This window comes from Triticum aestivum, chromosome 6B, assembly GCF_018294505.1.
Source record: "Triticum aestivum cultivar Chinese Spring chromosome 6B, IWGSC CS RefSeq v2.1, whole genome shotgun sequence".
NCBI classification, from domain to species: domain Eukaryota; kingdom Viridiplantae; phylum Streptophyta; class Magnoliopsida; order Poales; family Poaceae; genus Triticum; species Triticum aestivum.
In genome coordinates this window covers 212155339-212174088 of record NC_057810.1, presented here as the reverse complement: position 1 = coordinate 212174088, position 18750 = coordinate 212155339, and the positions used below count along the sequence as shown (strand labels likewise).

At 50.0% G+C, this 18750-nt stretch overlaps 3 protein-coding genes across 3 annotated transcripts; 2 read left to right on the top strand and 1 right to left on the bottom strand.

Moving 5' to 3' along the window:
- The first annotated feature begins 3599 nt into the window (after window positions 1-3599).
- LOC123133983 (histone H3.2) lies at window positions 3600-4241 on the top strand. The gene has a single exon (XM_044553354.1). It carries the CDS (start codon window positions 3687-3689, stop codon window positions 4095-4097), a length of 411 nt encoding a protein of 136 aa, XP_044409289.1. The 5' UTR covers window positions 3600-3686; the 3' UTR covers window positions 4098-4241.
- A 5952-nt stretch (window positions 4242-10193) lies between these two features.
- Window positions 10194-14291, top strand: LOC123136625 (ribosomal RNA large subunit methyltransferase I). Its single transcript, XM_044556052.1, has 8 exons — window positions 10194-10437; window positions 11248-11473; window positions 11554-11688; window positions 12024-12246; window positions 12633-12819; window positions 13011-13195; window positions 13477-13614; window positions 13945-14291. Exons 1-8 carry the CDS (start codon window positions 10305-10307, stop codon window positions 14071-14073), a joined length of 1356 nt encoding a protein of 451 aa, XP_044411987.1. The 5' UTR covers window positions 10194-10304; the 3' UTR covers window positions 14074-14291.
- A 134-nt stretch (window positions 14292-14425) lies between these two features.
- LOC123136626 (ALA-interacting subunit 3) lies at window positions 14426-17579 on the bottom strand. The gene is made up of 8 exons (XM_044556053.1): window positions 17248-17579; window positions 16856-16914; window positions 16677-16751; window positions 16476-16589; window positions 16224-16294; window positions 15272-15569; window positions 14757-15046; window positions 14426-14680 (listed from the first exon to the last, which is right to left on the bottom strand). The coding sequence occupies exons 1-8, from the start codon at window positions 17330-17332 to the stop codon at window positions 14626-14628; spliced, it is 1047 nt and encodes a 348-aa protein (XP_044411988.1). The 5' UTR covers window positions 17333-17579; the 3' UTR covers window positions 14426-14625.
- Between the last annotated feature and the right edge of the window lie 1171 nt (window positions 17580-18750).

Sequence of the window (18750 nt, the reverse complement as noted above, 5' to 3'; positions counted from 1 at the left end):
GATAGAAAATGCATCGAGGGAGATGGGCATGAGACCCACGTAAGTTGCCATGGGGGTAACCCAACCTATGGGATCGGAGATCCCATGAATTAGGACCTGGGAAAACAACCCAACGGTCAATCGAGGAGAGTATCCTTACCTAACCCACTCCGTTGGAGATGCAATAATACTCTCAATTCTGTAAGGCAGGCTGACTTTTGTCTTAATGTGTTCCAAAGCTTATGTAAGCAAGATGCTAACCTACAAAGCATTCTTTAGAGGAACACACCTATGTGAGCCCGACTGTTGGTCACAGTCTATGAGATTGGGTGATCTCTAGGAAGCTCATGAGAAGGTACAGAGTATGACTAATAAGCTCCACCCGTGGGGTTTAGCCTTCAGAAGCCACGTATCAGATGACAATGGGCGTAACTTCTGCACGTCAAACTGACAATTCAAGGCATGGTCCATTGTTCGGTTGTGAAGAAATCTAATCTTATTGCTCTAGGTGGAAGTTCAACTTGACATCCCCACTGAAAATTCCGGTATATCAAACATTGTTTGGAATAGTTGACTAACTTATGTGCGTCGAGATGTGGTGGGGGATTGATGGATTATGGATGGGCTTAGGCCCATAGAAGACAATAATCCCTGCTTAATCTCTAAGACCCATGCATGTGTACGGCAAGTGGTGGGAAGTTTAGTACCATACTGCTACAGTAAGAAGAGTGAGACCTCTTTATAAGGGCTGCTCTACCATTTGCTATTGGGAGCTTGGGAATAGGAGCTATACACATGCGCTCCTCCTCCTCTACCGCCCGCATCGCCTCGCCACGCCTCGCCTGATCACGATGCGCGTGCGGGAATGAGCTGAGCCGAAGCTTATTTTTGCCGATCAGAATGGTTAATTAATCTCGGATTAATCAATGAGTCGCTTACGGAAGTGCCACTGTCCGAGACGTTGTACCGTGGGCTATTCGCGAACTCGGTCGTGGCCCTGAGCCCAGACCCATCTACCCGACGACCTATATAAAAAGGCGCTGGCCAGTGGAGTGAACCCTAACTCAGTTCACTCACTTCCTCTCGCACAGCCCTAGCCGTCATCTACTATTCCTCTATCTGTGCTGCTTCCGGTGATCCCATCCCGACGACCGCGTGCACGATTGGTCGGGAGACCAGGTGCCTCCGGAACCCTGTCGTTCGAGATCCTGCCCAGGAGAACGACAATAAGGTTTTTGGGGAGCGTCTCGACGCGATTGCTCCCGATCCGTCCCCGTCTCCCTTCGCCTCTGCTTCCACTACTTCCCATGCATCGACACCATGGTCGAAGACGCCGCCGCCAAGAAGAAGGCCACGGTCGACGCCGAGGCTGCTGCTGCCGCCGCTGCGTTGGCCTAGCTAACCGGAGGATATGATCTGTTCATCCCATGTTTACTCGTACACGTGCTAGCCGTATATATGTTCTTCATAGATGTTTCGATTTCTATGTACTGTATGTGCTCACATGCTTAGGTATGGGTGTGAGATGCATAGCGTATTTGCCATGTTTACTGCTTACTCGTGGATTAGATTAGTCAGAGAAGTGCTAATATTTCCAACAACCATTGATATTCGTAATTTGACTCCACACCTTCATGGCAGTCATAGCTGAATAAGTGGAAATTTTACAACAGTGCATATACTTCCGTTTAGTATCGTATCATATTATACACCTCCTACGCAATTGTAAATTTCTGGCAACACCCATATCTCATTGCCGAAATAGTGTGAAAGAACTGGGGAGGGGGGAGGGGTCCTCTCTATAACGAGTTGCATTGAGAAAGGGTTATAGCCCATTGGGACAAGTGTAAGGGCATCTCCAACAGGTTGTATGTTTGTCTTGTTGGTAAAATGTCCATGTCATCAACCAACAAGCTATCATACAACTACTCCAATGGGTTGTATGTAAACTATCCAATAGATGGTGGAACAATAAATGTGGTTGCTTTCTATTTCACCTTGGAGCTTGTGCAAAGGTTATTGATTAATCTACATACAACTTTGCTCTCTCTCCATATTTAATACATGCCACATCATCACTATGTCCTAGGTGGCAAATTTACCAACACCTATCTTACAACTGTTGGAGATGCCCTAAAGTTCTTCCACATAAAAATATAAACAAGGGACACTACCAGAAGGCCTATACCGAGGCAAGAAGAGGAACCTTTGCAGAATTGATAATTTTGATGAAAATAAGAGCGACTTGAATGGCAAGGGTAGTTCAGTTGTTGAACACAAAAACGTGCAGTATATGCTCTGAATTCATGAAATGCAAGGAGACAAGGGAAACAAGCTCGGTTGAGCAAGGGCATGACAAGGGTACCAAAACATCCGCGCTTGTTTCTTGTTTGGAGTAAAGGGAACTTTCATCCCACCCCATGAGTTTTGTGTCAAAGAAATTGAAGAGCACAATAACAAGAACGTGCAATTAATCAAAGTTCAATTGAGAGAAAACATCAAAGGCAAAACACTGCTCCCAAACGGGGGAGTCGAAGTCGTAGGCGGGGTTGCGGCGCTGCTCCGGCGTCAGCAACTGCAGCCGGTGCCGCACCTCCTCCACGTGCGCCCTCGCTGACCGCGGCGGCGCCGGCGGATCCAAGTGTCAGTCGTGTGGTAGCGCGACGTCGGGTAGGGGAGAGGGACGCGATGCTCCCAGTGCCACTTCGCCTGGTGCACCAGGACGACGATCCGCTCGCAAAGACGACGACGCCGGAGGGGAGGAGGGGGGGGGGAGCGCGCGGGGAGGGACGGCGGCGCCCTTGCCCTTTCCCTTGCCGGAGAAGAGGCCCATTGCGGTGGCTTGCAATGGCTAGGGTTTGCTAGGCTTTGTCGCCGGCGGGGGAGCACAGGGGTGGCAAGATGGGGACGGGGCGTTTGGAAGCGGATGAGGACGGCCCCCAACGCACGCTCGGATTAAAAAAGGCCGACCGCTGTAGCTGACACGTGGACCCGCGATGGGCAGTCGTCATTAATAAAGCTGACCGCGGTAGTTGGGCGGCCACTAGGCGGGGACGTGGTGGACACCAAGAAGGCGCGCGAGGAGTCCGCTTCGCGTCCACGCCGACGCATTTCTGCCGCAAATTTGGGCCGTAAATGGATCCGCACGGACGCGTTTTGTGGATGGGTCGCGCGTTGGACCTCCACTTTTGTCTGCACCGACCCAGACGGACGGCGGCGGACGAAATGAGTGCCTGCGTTGGAGTTGCTCTTATGTATAAAAAATTCCTATGAATGCAAATCCCACGAAATTCGTTTGATTGAAAGAACAACCGCAAAAAGAAAGAAAGAAAAGTTACAGTGATGTTTCATGGGACGGCCATCCTGCCACACCACAGTCCTAGCGTGATTGAGATGTGAAAGAGTTGCCAGATGGCAGCCTTCCATTCGTCACCATTCACGACCCACGGATCGCGATCCGCGTGACGCCTGGAAAAATCGATCGGCACCCTTCACTCATACGCCATCCGACGGCTCCCACCTCCCCTCCCCCCACCCGCGGCCGAATTCCGGATCCGCGCTCCGAGCACCAAATCCACCCGCCTCCTATTTATTCCCCCTGTCTCCCCTCCATTTCCACATCGCAAAGCAAATCTCCCCCGCTCCACTTCAAAACACCCGAGCAAACCTCTCCGATCTCCCATCCCAGCGCCCCCGCTCCTCCCCCGATGGCCCGTACGAAGCAGACGGCGCGCAAGTCCACCGGCGGCAAGGCCCCGTGGAAGCAGCTGGCGACCAAGGCGGCGCGCAAGTCGGCCCCCGCCACCGGCGGCGTGAAGAAGCCGCACCGCTTCCGCCCGGGCACCGTCGCGCTGCGCGAGATCCGCAAGTACCAGAAGAGCACGGAGCTGCTCATCCGCAAGCTCCCCTTCCAGCGCCTGGTCCGTGAGATCGCGCAGGACTTCAAGACCGACCTCCGCTTCCAGAGCTCCGCCGTCTCTGCCCTGCAGGAGGCCGCCGAGGCCTACCTCATCGGCCTCTTCGAGGACACCAACCTCTGCGCCATCCATGCCAAGCGCGTCACCATCATGCCCAAGGACATCCAGCTCGCCCGCCGCATCCGCGGGGAGCGCGCCTAGGCGCCTCGCTTGTCGTTGCTAGGTGTTTTAGATTCTCTGTTCCCGTCGTGTTCTATGTGTGCGTCGTTCCTATGTAACTGGCTTGTAGCTGTGCTTCGATGTACTGCTTATATCAATGAAATATGGCTACCAGGATGAGATAAATCCCTCTGAATTGTTACCCTCCTTTTTCTGTGCTTGTCTCCACCTTCTGAATTACTCTCTCCGTCCGGATTTATTAGGCCCGCCAACCGAATCGGCAAGACCAAGGCAGTCTTCTATTGGTGCACGTTAGTTTAGGTATTAATCCTTTGAGTAATTAGCTGATGCTTAGTATGGCACGTCATTTATTGTGAATAATTATGCAACCACAATCCCGCATGCTTTGCACCAATCGCTACCTCTAGAGCCCATGCATGCAACGTCTACAAATTAATTTTCCGCGGAACTAGCGGATGGAGCTGCAACCCAAGCGCCAAATCTCCACGCATGCGGCGTCTATGCATTAATTATTTCCTCGAAAATGCTGCCGAACGACGCTAATCTCGCATGCATGCATCGTTTTCAATTAACTTTCCTTGGTAATTGGACGGGAGGGCCTAATAAGAAGGGACGCCGCATTCTTGCTCACAGGCCCAATAAACCCGAACGGAGGGAGTACTGACTATAGTTGGTCTGTCAGTCGTTCTGAAATCTGAATGCATCTTTCGAATGGACCTAGTTAAAATTAAAATTGCGGCTGGTGTGTGGTTGGTACCAAATTAAAATATTGAACCACAGAGCCTGTGAACGAGGAGTTGGGATTTATTTGCAGTTTGGCGTTGATGTTGTGATTAAATCAGTCTGACAACAGCTGTGACAAAAATATTGTTAGCTTCAAACCTCTAGATAAATGTACAAATGTAGAAAACTAGTCCACATCAAGTCATAACCGAGGCCAAGTTTAGGAAAGATCCGAGTAGAACCAGGCATGTAAAATGATTGCCTTAAGGGAACCATGATAACATGCATAAGAAAATGTTTCACATCACATGGAATATCAAAAGGACTGACCCAAGAGCCTAACAGAAGGCCAACATAACCCGTTCTAGACTGTTTGTGATACTACACAGTAGTACCGAAAAAGGCTTTCGTCCCACTTTATATATAAAGCAAAGATCCACAGTGTCCGGTACAACCGCACTCACCCATCACAAACACACACACGCACCCAAGGCAGGATACATAGGCGCTGAGCGCAGCAACACACACCCTAGCACTACAAGAGCCACCGGAGGCTTCATCCGAAGAAGTGAAGCCGCATATGACGAACCGTGGGCTTCAAGGCGGTGCCTTCAGGAAGGATACGGCACCGGAGCGTCGCCACCGTCCGATCCGAGGATCAGAGTTTCCCCTGGAGCACCACGACATGCAGTGATAGCCGCGACGACGCCTTCAAGAAGGGAGCGATATTCGCCATCGCCAGTCCGTCCAAAGATAGAGTAGGTTTTCACCCCGGCCAACATTCACCGCCAACGAACGCCATACCCCGGCTACCACACCGCCCACACGGCCGTGATAGCCGGGCAGCACCGAGGCACGAGCTTTGCCCATGAGCACCGCGCCACCACTACCGGGGCCGCCGCCCCGGAATCCAAGACCTTGACACCAAGTCCCCCGAGCCCCACCGCTACCTCCACCGCAGACACGGGCGGAAAGGATCCGCCTTTCACACCCCTGGCCAGTCCCAACGCCGAGACCCAATAGGCCGGCCACAACAAGCCTCCATCGAGCCATCCTGCTACACCGGGCGCGAGACGAGCGCAGTCCTGCCACCGGGCACGAGACGAGCCGGTCCTGCTGCCGGGCGCGAGACGAGCGCAGTCCTACTGTCGGGCGCGAGATGAGCCGGTCCTGCTGCCGCGCGCGAGACCAGCTCGGTCCTACGTCATCGGGCGCGAGACGCATGATGGACCGCAGCCGGGAGAAGGCCAACCCTCCGCTGAGAGAAGCGAACGGACGTCGAGGAGAGGGGTCGAAGGCCGATACAGGCAGCCTACAGACGGGCCGACGCCAGAAAAATCTGGCCGCCGCCGCAATCAACCTGCCACCACCACCGTCGCCAGCAGCAGCTAGCGCGCTGCCGTGGGCCACGGTCATGACCACGACCACACCAGGTCGCAGCCCGCCCCCGCGCCGCCCGACGCCCACACGCCCGCCAGACCAAAATGGTGCTGAACGGGGTCGCCGCCGCCAAGCACGCACCACCGCCCCGGACACCAGCCGAGGCCACACCACTGCCATGGACAGCCACCGCCGCACCCCACGGCGCCGTCCGCAGTCCTCGCTGCCCGCAGCCCGCGTCGTGACGCGGCTAGATTTGGCGGAGCTGCGTTGACCCGCACCATCCGCCGCCACCGGCCGCCCAGCACGCTCCGCCACCACGACGCCCGTCGCGCAGCCGGCAAGAAGCCGTCGCCGCACAGCTCCAGCTCCCTGCCGTCGCCATGCCGCCAGCGCCGCACCCCAGCCCGGCCGCCCCGTCCCGCATCAGGGCCCCACACGAGAGGACGAAATCTCCCCGCCGCCGCCGCCGCCAGCCGCGCTTCGCCCGGCTGCGCCCCCTGGCGGCGGCGAGGGAGGGAGGAGAGGAGGAGGGGACGCCCCGACGGGCGGCGGCTAGGGTTCCCTCCTGGCCGCCCGCGAGGGGGGGGGGCAGGAGGGTCACGCTCCCGTGTGTGTATACTACACAGTAGTAGTGCAGCCATAAGTTAAATATTAATAAAACAGTGGCCTTGCTGCAGATCATTCTTCATCGATTTTTTTGGACCGATTCTTCATCGATTTAGCCATTCATTTGAAGAGTTCCGGCCTTCTTTACATACGTCACACAAACAGATCAGCATGTGTGCCATCTGGAGCCCATCCTCTCAAGGCGGTACATCATCCTGGAAGGAATGCAGTTTTGTGAAAAAACCTGTGCCAAAGAAAATTGCAGTATTGTGAAGTAAGAACATAATAGTGCGGACCTGTGATAGTTCGCACAAAAGAAATGCAGATTTGCGACGTCTACTCAAAACCATGATGCTAGGTTGAGAACTTATCGTCTCAGGTTTATCACTGAATTTGGCAGACAATGTAACTTCTCTTTTCAGACCACTACTGAGGTCACAAACTATAAACCGATACAAAAGAACACGCGTTAATGGATAGGACGCAGCTGTTCTGCACCCGAGCTCACATGAGCTCGGGTGAACAGTAAAATCCAAAAAAATGTTTAAAAATGTTTTTTTCCAAGAAATATTGATTTTTTTCAGCACGTGTGCAAAAATTCGCTATGGAGTCACAAGACTGGAGCATCGATTTTTTTACGCACACCTACATGAATGTGGTTTCGTTGTGAAATTTTGCATGCAAAATATTGAAAAAACATCACTGTTTTGTGGCAAAAAAATTCAGCTTTTTTGATTTTTTAACCAATGCTACTGTCATATCCCAAAATGACTAAAAAGAGTTATAATATTTAGGATCGGAGAGAGTAGAACTGAAAATAAGCATCGTAGGCCTTATAGCATCTCCAACCGCGCCCCAACAGCCCCCTCCCCTCTAGGCGAATTTTTAGCGCGGGCGACCAAAAATCGGCCTAGTCGCGCCCCCACGATCTCATTTAGCGCCGGTTTGGCCCGAATTAACATCCGGCGACCCCGAGCCGAACCCAAGCGCCTGGGGGCGCCGGCAGAAGCGAAAAGGGGCGTGGGGCCGCTTTGTCGGCGAGAGGAGGCCCTTTCCCCCCCGTTTCCTCGCGCTTTCCCCCTCGGCTTCCCTCTCATTCTTCATTCCTCCCGCCAATCTTCTCCTCCTCCCTTCCAAGCCGACCGTCATGCCGTCGAAGAAGTATGTGGTCCCCCGCGCTGCGACGGATACAACCGCCACCGTCACCCAGCCGAAGTAGAGAAAGCAGACGGCGCCGCTGTCCAAGCCCCCGGGCATGTCTAACACCGACTGGAAGGCGGAAGTTCAGCGCCGGGAGGCTGCCACCACCGGCAGGCGGAACAGGGCCAAGAAGGCCCGGGACAGGGCCGAGCAGGCGAAGCGCTCGGCCAAACAAACCGAGGCGGCTCGCACGGGGATGATGAATCCACCCAGCAGCCACGGCCCGTACGCGTCCTGGAGCCAGCAAAGCATCGGATCTCAGGCGGCTTCTCGTCGTCGCCACAACCCTGGAGCTGCACACCGTCGCTGGGCTACGCCGACGGTGACACACACGGCGGGTTCAACCCCAACATCACCTTCCCCCATGGTCACCCGGCCCAGCGCACGCCCTCACCCGCCTTCGCCGGCGTGCAGTACCCTCCGTACACCTACTCGCCGTCGGCGTACGCAGCCTCCCCGACGCCACCTCTCCGTCGTTGCGTGCTGCTCTTCTCACAAGCCTCCTCGCCGCATCTCGGTGGCACCGACGCGACGGAGGCTGACATGGAAGACATCATCACGATCGGCTCGGCCGCTGCCGCCGCCTCCCCTGGGTTCACTGCCCAAGACGACACAATGGACCTCAACGGCGACATGGACGACGAGCTCGACTACGGCGAGGAAGAGCCAGAGGAGGAGGAGGATCCGACGCTTGCTCCGGCGAGGAAAGGGAAGAAGAAGAAGAAGCGGGCGGCTAGGACCGGCAAGCCGCGCATCAAGTGGGCATCCAAGGAGGACGAGTGCCTCGCCGAAGCATGGAAAGTCCTCTGCCTCGACCCGATCACCGGCACGAACCAGAGCATCGACACGTATTGGGACCACATCAAGGCCGAGTTCGACGAGCGCAAGCTCGTCGACCCCTACTTCAAAGACGTCTACATGCAACGCGGGTCGAAGGCAACGACGAACCATTGGGGGCTCATCCAAACGGCGTGCAACAAATAACATGGGATCGTCGAGGAGAACGCGGCTCGCCCGGAGAGCAGCGCCAGCGTTGAGGATCAGGTATAGCACACCGGCCTCACCCTTTTCTTTTTGCCGTGTGCGCGCCCGCCGATTGATGTTCCTCAGCGCAGCTTCTGCGGATGTTCGCCATGTTTCGTCAGGACAACAGCGACCAAGAGTTCAAGTACCTCCACGTCTTCAAGCGGATCGACAAGTGCAAGAAGTGGGCGGATGTCCTGTGCACCCTCTCCAAGGCCAAGGAGACGTACAAGCCGAACGCGTCGACGCCGGGCGCGGCCGACGGGCGCCCGGACGACAACAAAGGGGCCAAGAAGGCGAAACACACCGAGCCGACTACCACACGTGTGCAAGAGTCCATCGAGCATTGTCTCGCCGACGTCAAGACCAGGGCCGCCCTGCGGAAGAGAAAACCGAGGCCGTGGTCGGCGTTGATGACAAACATCGCCGTCAAACTCGACTTGCTCCGGACCAACATCGCCGCGAAGAAGAGACACACTGACCTGCCTTTCCTAATGGGCGGCACAGATGTGCTCCAGAGCGGCGACGAGAAGCTCAAGGCATGGTACCTGGCGGAGCGCGGCCTCATCCTGAACCAGATACCGGCGACGCCGACGCCAACTCACACGCCGACGCCAACGCCGCTGCCAAGCCCGAGTGATGATGCCTCCGCGACTCCCAGCAGCACAAACGCCGCGCCGACGCCGCCCGGTCCGCGCACGCCGACTCCTCAAACGCTGGAGGCCGACACCGCCGTTTGATACATTACCTGCGTGTCCTTTCTTTTTGTACGCCGAACTTTTTATTTGATCGCCGAACTGTGGCAAGGTGATGATCGCCGAACTATGGCGCCGATCGCCGGGCTTGTGCCGTTTTTTGGGAACGGGAATGGACCAAGTTTGAATTTGCGGCGCGTTGGGGGCGGCACCTGGTGGCGTGGCTCGGGCCTTGATCGCCCCAGGGCCTAAAAATCGCCGGGTAAGCGCCCGAAAGAGCGCCGGCCTATGCGCTGGGACCGAACGAGTGGAGATGCTCTTATCAAAACAAGAAATGCTCTAAATTAAGCCTAAAAAAAGAAATGCTCTAAATTACACGAAGGCCCAACTAGGCAGTGGCAGTTGATTTGTTGAGTAGCAGCGATTCGAGTCGAACGGGAGCGTTCCACTCTTCAGTGGCCTGGCCTGGCCTCGATGAAGGCCCCACGTCGCAGTGACACAGATGCGCAACTTGAACAGGAAATACCAATCCACAAGTCTCGGTTACCTTTTGTGGCGAACGTCGGCAGCTATAGGCAGCGCCAACACGAGCTAAGCGATGCTCCGCGCCTGCGGCGCCGCGGCTCCGGCGTCTGTGCCCGCCCTCGTCAGGGCGCGCCTCGCGAGGCCCGCCTCCGCCTCCGCCGTCGCCTCCTCCTCCGCCCTGGAAGAGCTCGCCGCCGACCGCAAAGGTCCACGCTCTTTACTCATCTCGCGCCCGCCCTCGCCTAGTCTCTGCCGGCATTCTGTCGAACGGCTTTACTATCGTCCTCTCCCCCGCCGCGGGGCTCGTTTCTGCTCGTCCTCCCGTGCGGCGAGGTTTGTGCTCGTCCCTTCTATCCTCCGTGTGGCGGCGAATGGGAGCGCCATGGCGACGAGCTGTTTGTTGAAACGACCAAGTGAACCGCGCCATTTGTTTCCCGTGCTGCGTTTCGATCTGGTTAGGGGCCGGCCGTTTGCCAATGCGTACATTTCCTGAGCTTGGACGCTCATTGATTGGTACAGTTGTAGCGAGTGGTAAATAACTGTAAATGTTTGGTCATTGTTTCATCTTTCATGGCCTGGTATGAGGACCTATATTGCCAATTTTACTTGCTCATAATCCTCCAAGTCGGAGATTGTCAATTGTTAAAAGTTCTACTCCTCCCGAAGGGCATTTATGGTAACAACAGCTAGAAACGATGGTAATTACAGTCTCCTAAAAATGGTTCATCACTCGTTTAAATTAGTTTCACGAAAGAGTGGTATGCATCACCACAAAGTGGAATGATGGGCCTTGTCCAAATAGTTGGCTAGATTTCATCCACAACGCTGAAATCAATTAATCAAGCATCTCCCATTCCGCTTGTTTGGGTTAAGCATAGGTTATGGCCAGTAGGCACTTCTTTCTTTCCTTCGCTCGACCAGAAGTACTCCCTCTGTCCCAAGATAAGTGTCTTTGATTTAGTACACTTATCTTGGGACAGAGGGAGTATATACTAACATCCAAGCACCTTTTTTAGGTTTGGCGAGGGTGGTACTAAAGAAGGGCAAGACTCAGATATTCCGAGATGGGAGTCCAATGGTCTACAGTGGTGCGGTTGATAGAATAATTGGCCGACCTCCCCCAAAAACTGGTGATGTTGTTTTGGTAGCTGATGGGTCAGAGAAACCTATCGGGTGGGGTGTCTATAACTCCGTGTCTATGTTTTGTGTTCGGCTAATGCAACTAGAAGAAGAGGCAAAAAGGTGACACAATTGTTGAGGTTCTATGGTTACTGAAAGTTTGAGAGCTTGTGCTGAATATCCCCTATTTTTGCTTTGCTCAGAGATCCAGCCTCTGCACTAAATATGGAAAGACTGCTCGAAGAAAGACTTTGTTCTGCGGTGGATTTACGGCGTAGTTTGGGTTTCCCCTCAACTAATACAAATGCTTACCGTCTCATCAATAGTGAAGGCGACAGGTATAAACTGTTCTCCATTGCTATACTTTAGTTAGCAAAGAAACCACCTTGATATCCATCATTGAAAGGAGCATAGTTAGTTCACCATTCAGCACCACTTTTTAGTTCCAGTATATATGGGTCTCCAAATAGTTCAACTTTGTATCTCAATATCTTTGTATAAACAATGGATAGTTATATTGCCCTGTGTATTTTTGATATGTGCAGCAGAGAATACTGATCTTGAGCATTGAATGACTTGTATTTTTCTCTCTCTCCGGAACCTTGCCTGTTGTCTCATTCTTGTATTCATGCATAGTATTGCAACTATCAATATTCAATGTTTTGAAATGCAGATTATCTGGTCTGATAGTGGATATATTTGCTGATGTTGCTGTGATTGCTTCATCTGCTGCTTGGGTTGAGAAATATAGGCAACAAATCCAGTCCCTTGTTAGCAAAGTTAGTGATGTTAAACATATAAAGTGGAGGTCATCAACTGATATTCTAAAAGAGGAAGGATTAGATATGTCAGAACAAAAAGAACCTGCACCCTCTTCATACTCTGGAACTGTGAAGGTGAGCCTGCTGGCTTAAATGTTTTTAAAGGAAATTAGGAAATTTGATTTTAAAACTTTACAAATTATGGTTCAATGTACCTATTTTTAGCAAGTCATGGTACATGCGGTTCAGCTTAAAAAAAATGCGAGGAGGTTAGCTCCAATTCGAGTATATTTTTTGCCTTTGCCATATTTGTTTTTGAACCGGGTTTGTCATACTCAATTAATATAGCAAGTTAGCAACTACAGCTAGTGTAAAGAGACTGACGGTGTGTGCGGTTGTGCGGGACTAAACGCAGCATTGCAGTAGCTTCACTCATAGTATTTGTCAATCTTCTCTACCTGCTATGTTGCATACTTGTGTTGCTCTTAGTTCCAACACTTGTGTGCTTTTCTTACGTCCAGGTTATGGAAAATGGCATCGTCTATCTAGTCTCTATGGAGGGGCAGAAGACAGGTTTTTATGCAGATCAACGGGAAAGTCGCCACTTCATATCCACACTCTCGAAGGACCAGAGGGTTCTTGACCTTTGCTGTTACAGTGGTGGTTTTGCGCTTAGTGCAGCCAAGGGCGGTGCAACTAATGTTACTGGTATAGTGCTGCAAGCTAGTGGACCTTTTAGTCCTCCGTTCAGATGCTCTGAAGTTCATCACAGTTGAATTATAGTTTAGTTGTATCATTAATTTGGAAAACCCACAACAGTGTGTCCTTTTTAGTATCACTTTATAACACTCTACAGGTTTGGGCTGTAAAAACGACAATCTGACTAGTACCATTTTCAGGCATTGATTCATCAGGATCTGCACTAGATCTTGCCAACGAGAATATTCTTCTGAATAAGCTTGATGCTGAGAGAATTTCGTTCTTAAAAGAAGATGCAACTGCATTCATGAAAGGTGCTATCTCAAGAAATGAGCTGTGGGACTTGGTAATCCTGGATCCTCCAAAGTTGGCACCTCGGAAGAAGGTATACATCCCATGAAGCATCTGCCTGTAGTTGCTAATTTGGCTTGATTATCATTTCATCTTTGATGTGATCATGTGAAGTTCTGAAGCATGTTATACATCAAGAAGTTCATGGATCATTTGTACAGGCCTCAGTAGGCATCTAACTAAACTTGCTCTTTAGTACTTACCCTGAACATCAGCAAAACCCTTTATCCCACTCACAGACTGTCTGTACACTTGAAGTCTTGAACCAACAATTGTTCTATGTAAGTGAAGGAGGATTCTCTGTTGTATTTGTAGGTGCTACAAAGTGCATCCGGTATGTACAGAAGCCTGAATGCTCTTGCAATGCAAGTGGTAAAGCCAGGGGGGTTACTCATGACATGCTCTTGTTCTGGAGCTATGACCCAAAGTGGTCTCTTCCTTAAAACCATTCAGGTATTTTGTGTTGCCCGTCTTGCAGAACTGCTCAGCGTACACCTTGTCACATGGACTCTTGGGTCCTATTTACTCAAATCTAGAATTTTATTACAGTGCCAATTGGAGTTTGTATTATTGATCCAATTTAATGTCTTCCAGCATGTCAAACTGAAATTTCATAGAAGGTTTGCGATGAATAGTCATGGCCCTTTTAGCTTCTTTTCATATTGGCATGCGTACTAGGTGGTAAAAAACGAAAGTTTATTCAAACAGCTTGTCTATATTCCATTGCAAATTCCTTTTTGCTTATCCACGTTGATGATAATTCATCTTGCTTCCAACTTAAAGGGTGCTGCATCAATGGCCGGTCGAAAGGTTACGGTTTTACGTCAAGCAGGAGCAGCTTGCGATCATCCCATTGACCCTTCATATCCTGAAGGCCGGTATCTCAGCAATTACTTACTCCGAGTAATGTGAAGAAGGAAGAGTCAAAACATTCTACTGACCAGTAACCATTTCTGAAGAGCTGATTTCTGAAGTTGTGCCTCTAGTTTGATGTCCTATTTTAGTCATAAAGGTTAGGTGTAGAAAATTTCCGAACAAGAACAACATATGTATCTTGTAACCCTTCAAAGATTATCTTATCAGCGTATATTGCAGATCATTATTCTTTATGGAGTTTCAAAAAAACCATGCAAGAATGCTCTAAGAAAACTTACTTTGCAAAAATATGTCAAGTGGAATAACAGAATACACCTGTTTAAAACTGACAGCACTGAACAGGGATGAAGATCAGTCCACAGATTCATTTTCACTCTCGAGAATGCAATTTTCAACAAAAGAACCGTGTATGTATATTTCAGTATAATAATGTACACCCTTTCGTGTTGCTCATACACACAAGTCCACTTGATACACGTACTTTGAGAACAGCTTGTACACAAAAATTGCTATTTTCGTACAAAGATACAAGTTAACCACAAGACCAATTGTTCGATGTTGAATGCGGAAATCAACTTTCAGAGTGCATCAGTGGCCTGCAGAGTTTCTGTTCCATGACAAGTAGTTGTTATCTCCCAATTTTCTGCATGGAGACCAGAAAAAAAGATCAGCGATGTAACTTAATATGATCGGTATACGAGAGCTTATAAGCCACTAACCTTGGTTTTATCAAGTAGAGTAAGGTGAATGCAAATGCCAGGAAGAAGCAGAGTCCACCAACAGTGAGATATGCAAGACCAAGAAAATCATTCTTTCCACCAAGCCAAGTTGAAGTAGAAAGCACCAAACTCTTTTTGCCATCAAAGCTATATGTGTTGTAATTGTTGTCCAGTGTAACAGTAATGGTGTCATTTTCTTTGAGGTCCACATATATCCTACCATACAGTTTTCTGAATGTAGGAAGCGCGGCAGTTCGCATCCAAACAATAAGGTCCTCTTGCTCACTCAGCTGCACAGCAGACAGGTAGAATAAGTAACTTTCAGGGGCACAAAATGTTATCTTTTTGGCTGCTCAAAGAACTTGTCTTGGTCTATCTAATGGAAAATGATCGTGCTGAGGTCAGTTTATCTTTAAATTGGACAACCATAATATACCTGAGTAATTATTGCTTGTCAACCACATATGTAATAATAATCTTATGACACAGAGTGGAATTGAAACCCAAAAGCATACCGGTATAGATTCGTTGAGTGTTTTTCCACCTATAAGAGGACCTTTCTGAAAGTTTTTTGGGAAGACATCACTTCCAAATTTGTGGTCCCTATCACTCTTCCAAGAGATGTCTGTCTTGTCGATAGTTAAGTTGTTAGTGTTGTGTTGGAAGGTATATGTATCATTGAATGTGCTCCATGCTATCAGACCACATGGAACAATAGCCATTCCATCTCTGGTCTTCTCAGGGTCACAAAGCGTGGTCTCGTTTGCCTTACTAGCATCTCTTAGCTGTTGGTCATTCCGGCTCTTAACATATCTGAATGTGAAAAATGTGATATGTAAGCAGGGAAAGTATAAGGCTCCTAGGAAAACAAAGTACAAAAAAACTGTTTGAGCAAATAAAGAAAGAGCTTTAACTGCTAAAATTGCATGTCGACGTGTCAATATCCAACATTTTAGCGATCCGGACAACAATCAGTAGGTGTCATTAGTAGTGGCTATAGGCACTTCTTCATGCAATTATGTGGGATGCCTACGCAACATTAGTTGGAAAGTGGACATAAGATTAAATAATTTCCTTGATAGTTGGGTTTATTTTAGTGTACATATATTCCATGTAGTAGTTTAGACAAGTTTCTTAGGGTCAAGTCAGAGAAGCAATTTCCAGCAAAACAAAGGTCTGATAAACAAGAACAATGAATTACTCTCTCATCTATACTCCCCCTTTCCAGATTTTAGTCCACTCTTCTTCCTTCTAAAATCCTACCCCCACTTCAAGCTTATGCTGTTCAAGCCTTCCTTTGCATAATCACTATCCATTCGTGAGTTAACATTATCGACAATGCTTTCTTCTTTTATTCATTTTCAATGCTATTGGAGCAAAAACTGGACACATATTTGAGCCAAAGATCCGTTGTATTTACTTCAACGTCTTTGACATATTGGTAACCTCGTGAAGCACAGTGCATACCTCCTATGATTCTGGTAGAAGTTATTCAACTGGTAATACACAAAAATTGGCTGCTTCATATCCTTCGGGACCTGGAGACCAACATACAACGAAGAAATGTTTCAGACAAGGGTTACTTTGATTCTTAAACCAAGATACATATTTGTGAATTAACCGACACATCACACACTCTGCTACAAGATAATGCCTGGTGGTTTTTACTGTGCCATTCCAGCGATTAGACCTATAAAAGCATGCAGTTAAGCTCATTACCTTTAGTGTCCTTCGGCAGGTTTTAGATATTGTTGAGTTCTGGATGTAGGCAAGCTTGTCAGTAACATTAGACGGGACGCACGCATCATCGTATCGATCAACAATCTCAACGACCTACGGCAAAGAAACCAACAAACGTTAGCTAAAAAAAGATGGTGAAGATATATATGGTTGAATCAGCATAGGTCATATTCAGCATACCTTATTTGAAGCTAGCAACGAAGCAACACCTATCGGGACAAAAATGACACCAACAAGAACAAACACCGAAATAACCTGCATGAACATAAGCGCAACCATTTGTGAGGCGGTCCTACATATGATCTCTCTAAAGCTAAAGCTAACTCACGCCAGAAAAGATGTAATACTTGTCAACCTACCCATTTTGGAGTAAGAATTGGCTTGCAAGCTGGGAGCTCCTGCTGCGTGAACTTGGAGTCTGCTTACACGAAAGAGAAGATATGAATAAATTTGGCAGCAAGTTTGGCAGTTGGACCTAAACTTCATTTGACCGAGCATGTGATTTTGGATTGCACGACTTGGTTGATGAGTCGAAGCTCAAGCTCCGGCTCTAAAGGAAGTCAACTCTCCTATCCTTAACACATGGGGCAAGAATGATGAGCAAGCTTTTCCAGGCCCAGGCTGCGTAGCCAAGTGACTAACCATATTGAACTTGACAGGATTGCATCTTATTAAACTTGCAGAGAGAAAAAAGCAATTGTACCACCAGACCCCAGCCAAAAGGAGAGGAAAGAGAGGCGCGAGATCTCACACTTGGGCTTCCTGGAGGCCCTCCTGGGCGCGCCCGCGTCCCCGGATCCGCCGGAGCTGGACCCGGCGGCGTCACCGCTGTTCATCACGCCGAACGACCAGCCCGGCCGCCAAGAAACGCCGCCGCCGGCAAACAAGCCTCCCCGCCGACAGCCGAAATGCAAGCGCCTTTTCTTGTGCGTACGTGTCCCGCGCTCGAGGTTTCGCGGGCGGGGAGAGGGGGAGGAAGGCGGCAATGGAGGGAGGGAGGGGAGGGAGGGTGCTCTCTGCTGGCCTGGCCTGGCGCTCTTGTTGCTGCCGCTGCTCCTCTTGCGAAGGTTACAAGGAAAGGGAGGGAGAGGGAGAGGGGGAGGGGGAGACGGGGCGGTTTGACTCGTGGGGGGAGAAGAGTTGGCGGTCGTGGCGTCCGCGTTGAGCCCAGCCGGCGGGCGCGACCAATGGGGAGGCCGAACTGGTCAAGAAGATGGTTCTAATTTTTGCTCCTCCGTGCCTCTTTTTCTAAGCTTGATTGATGGTTATTAGTGTAAAAAAAAAGAGCTTGATTGATGGTCTCTGGTTTTCGGCTCGGGGTGGATGCGTAGTGTAACGGGTGGGTTGGATGGATGGAGTGGTTGGAGGGGTTTGGCTGTGTGCTTCGTGGATCTTTCGCTGGGCCATGGTGACGCGTACACAGGAGGACTAGAACAACACGGGGAGCATAACACGCGTGATAAAAAGTGTTTACTAGATGTGCTACACGTAGAATACAAAGTGCTAGTAGACATTTCTTGGTGATACCCCTAAAAAAAAGACATTTCTTGGTGATTGCACGTACGGTATTATTCTTAAAAGTTAGGGCCGTAGAAAAGCAATCCATGGGAACATTTTTGGTTTTCGGCATAATCAAGCTAAACATGGTAATCACATGTGAATAATAATAATGTCATTCATGTTTTTTAGCAAAAAAGCTCATTCATGTGAAACAAAAAGTCAAAAAGGCATGGAAACAAAAAATAAATCCGGATGGGCCGAGGCCCAATAGTGCGACTGCCCAGCCAACCGAAGCGAGCGTCCAGGGGTGTCGCGTTTGGTCGTCCTTCGTCAACCTGCATTCGGGTCGGGTTTGGTCGGGCCAACCTCTACCAGACCCATGCTCGAATAAGTTATCGGCCCACGACCCTATTGATTGGCCTGGGATCAAACCCATGCCCGAACCCATCGGGTAACCTGACCCAATCGGGCACCCATCAGGTTGGACATTTCTTTTAAATTTTTATATCCTAAATTCTAAAGAGTGGAGCTGCACTTTTTGGCACTCCCGAGCACACACCTTGCGCGCCGTTGGATCCAAATCATGTCCGCCATGTGCCGAGCATGTTCTTTGATTCCAAAAAAACTTAAAAGTAGCAGTAGTCAGGGGCGACATTGTCTCTTATGTTCATTACTTTTACATATTTTGTACTTACAGCAATAGAACTATCTTTCAGTGGGGGCTGGTCTATTCGTCGAGTTTCTGACGATGCAA

Coding starts and splice junctions, on each gene's coding strand:
- LOC123133983 (XM_044553354.1), top strand. CDS start 3,687: ATGGCCCGTACGAAGCAGACGGCGCGCAAGTCCACCGGCGGCAAGGCC.
- LOC123136625 (XM_044556052.1), top strand. CDS start 10,305: ATGCTCCGCGCCTGCGGCGCCGCGGCTCCGGCGTCTGTGCCCGCCCTC. Junction 11,474..11,553: donor CTAGAAGAAGAGGCAAAAAG/GTGACACAATTG, acceptor TGCTTTGCTCAG/AGATCCAGCCTCTGCACTAA. Junction 13,196..13,476: donor AGTTGGCACCTCGGAAGAAG/GTATACATCCCA, acceptor TTGTATTTGTAG/GTGCTACAAAGTGCATCCGG.
- LOC123136626 (XM_044556053.1), bottom strand. CDS start 17,332: ATGAACAGCGGTGACGCCGCCGGGTCCAGCTCCGGCGGATCCGGGGAC. Junction 16,915..17,247: donor GGCCTCCAGGAAGCCCAAGT/GTGAGATCTCGC, acceptor TCGTGTAAGCAG/ACTCCAAGTTCACGCAGCAG. Junction 16,590..16,676: donor CGTTGCTAGCTTCAAATAAG/GTATGCTGAATA, acceptor TCTTTGCCGTAG/GTCGTTGAGATTGTTGATCG.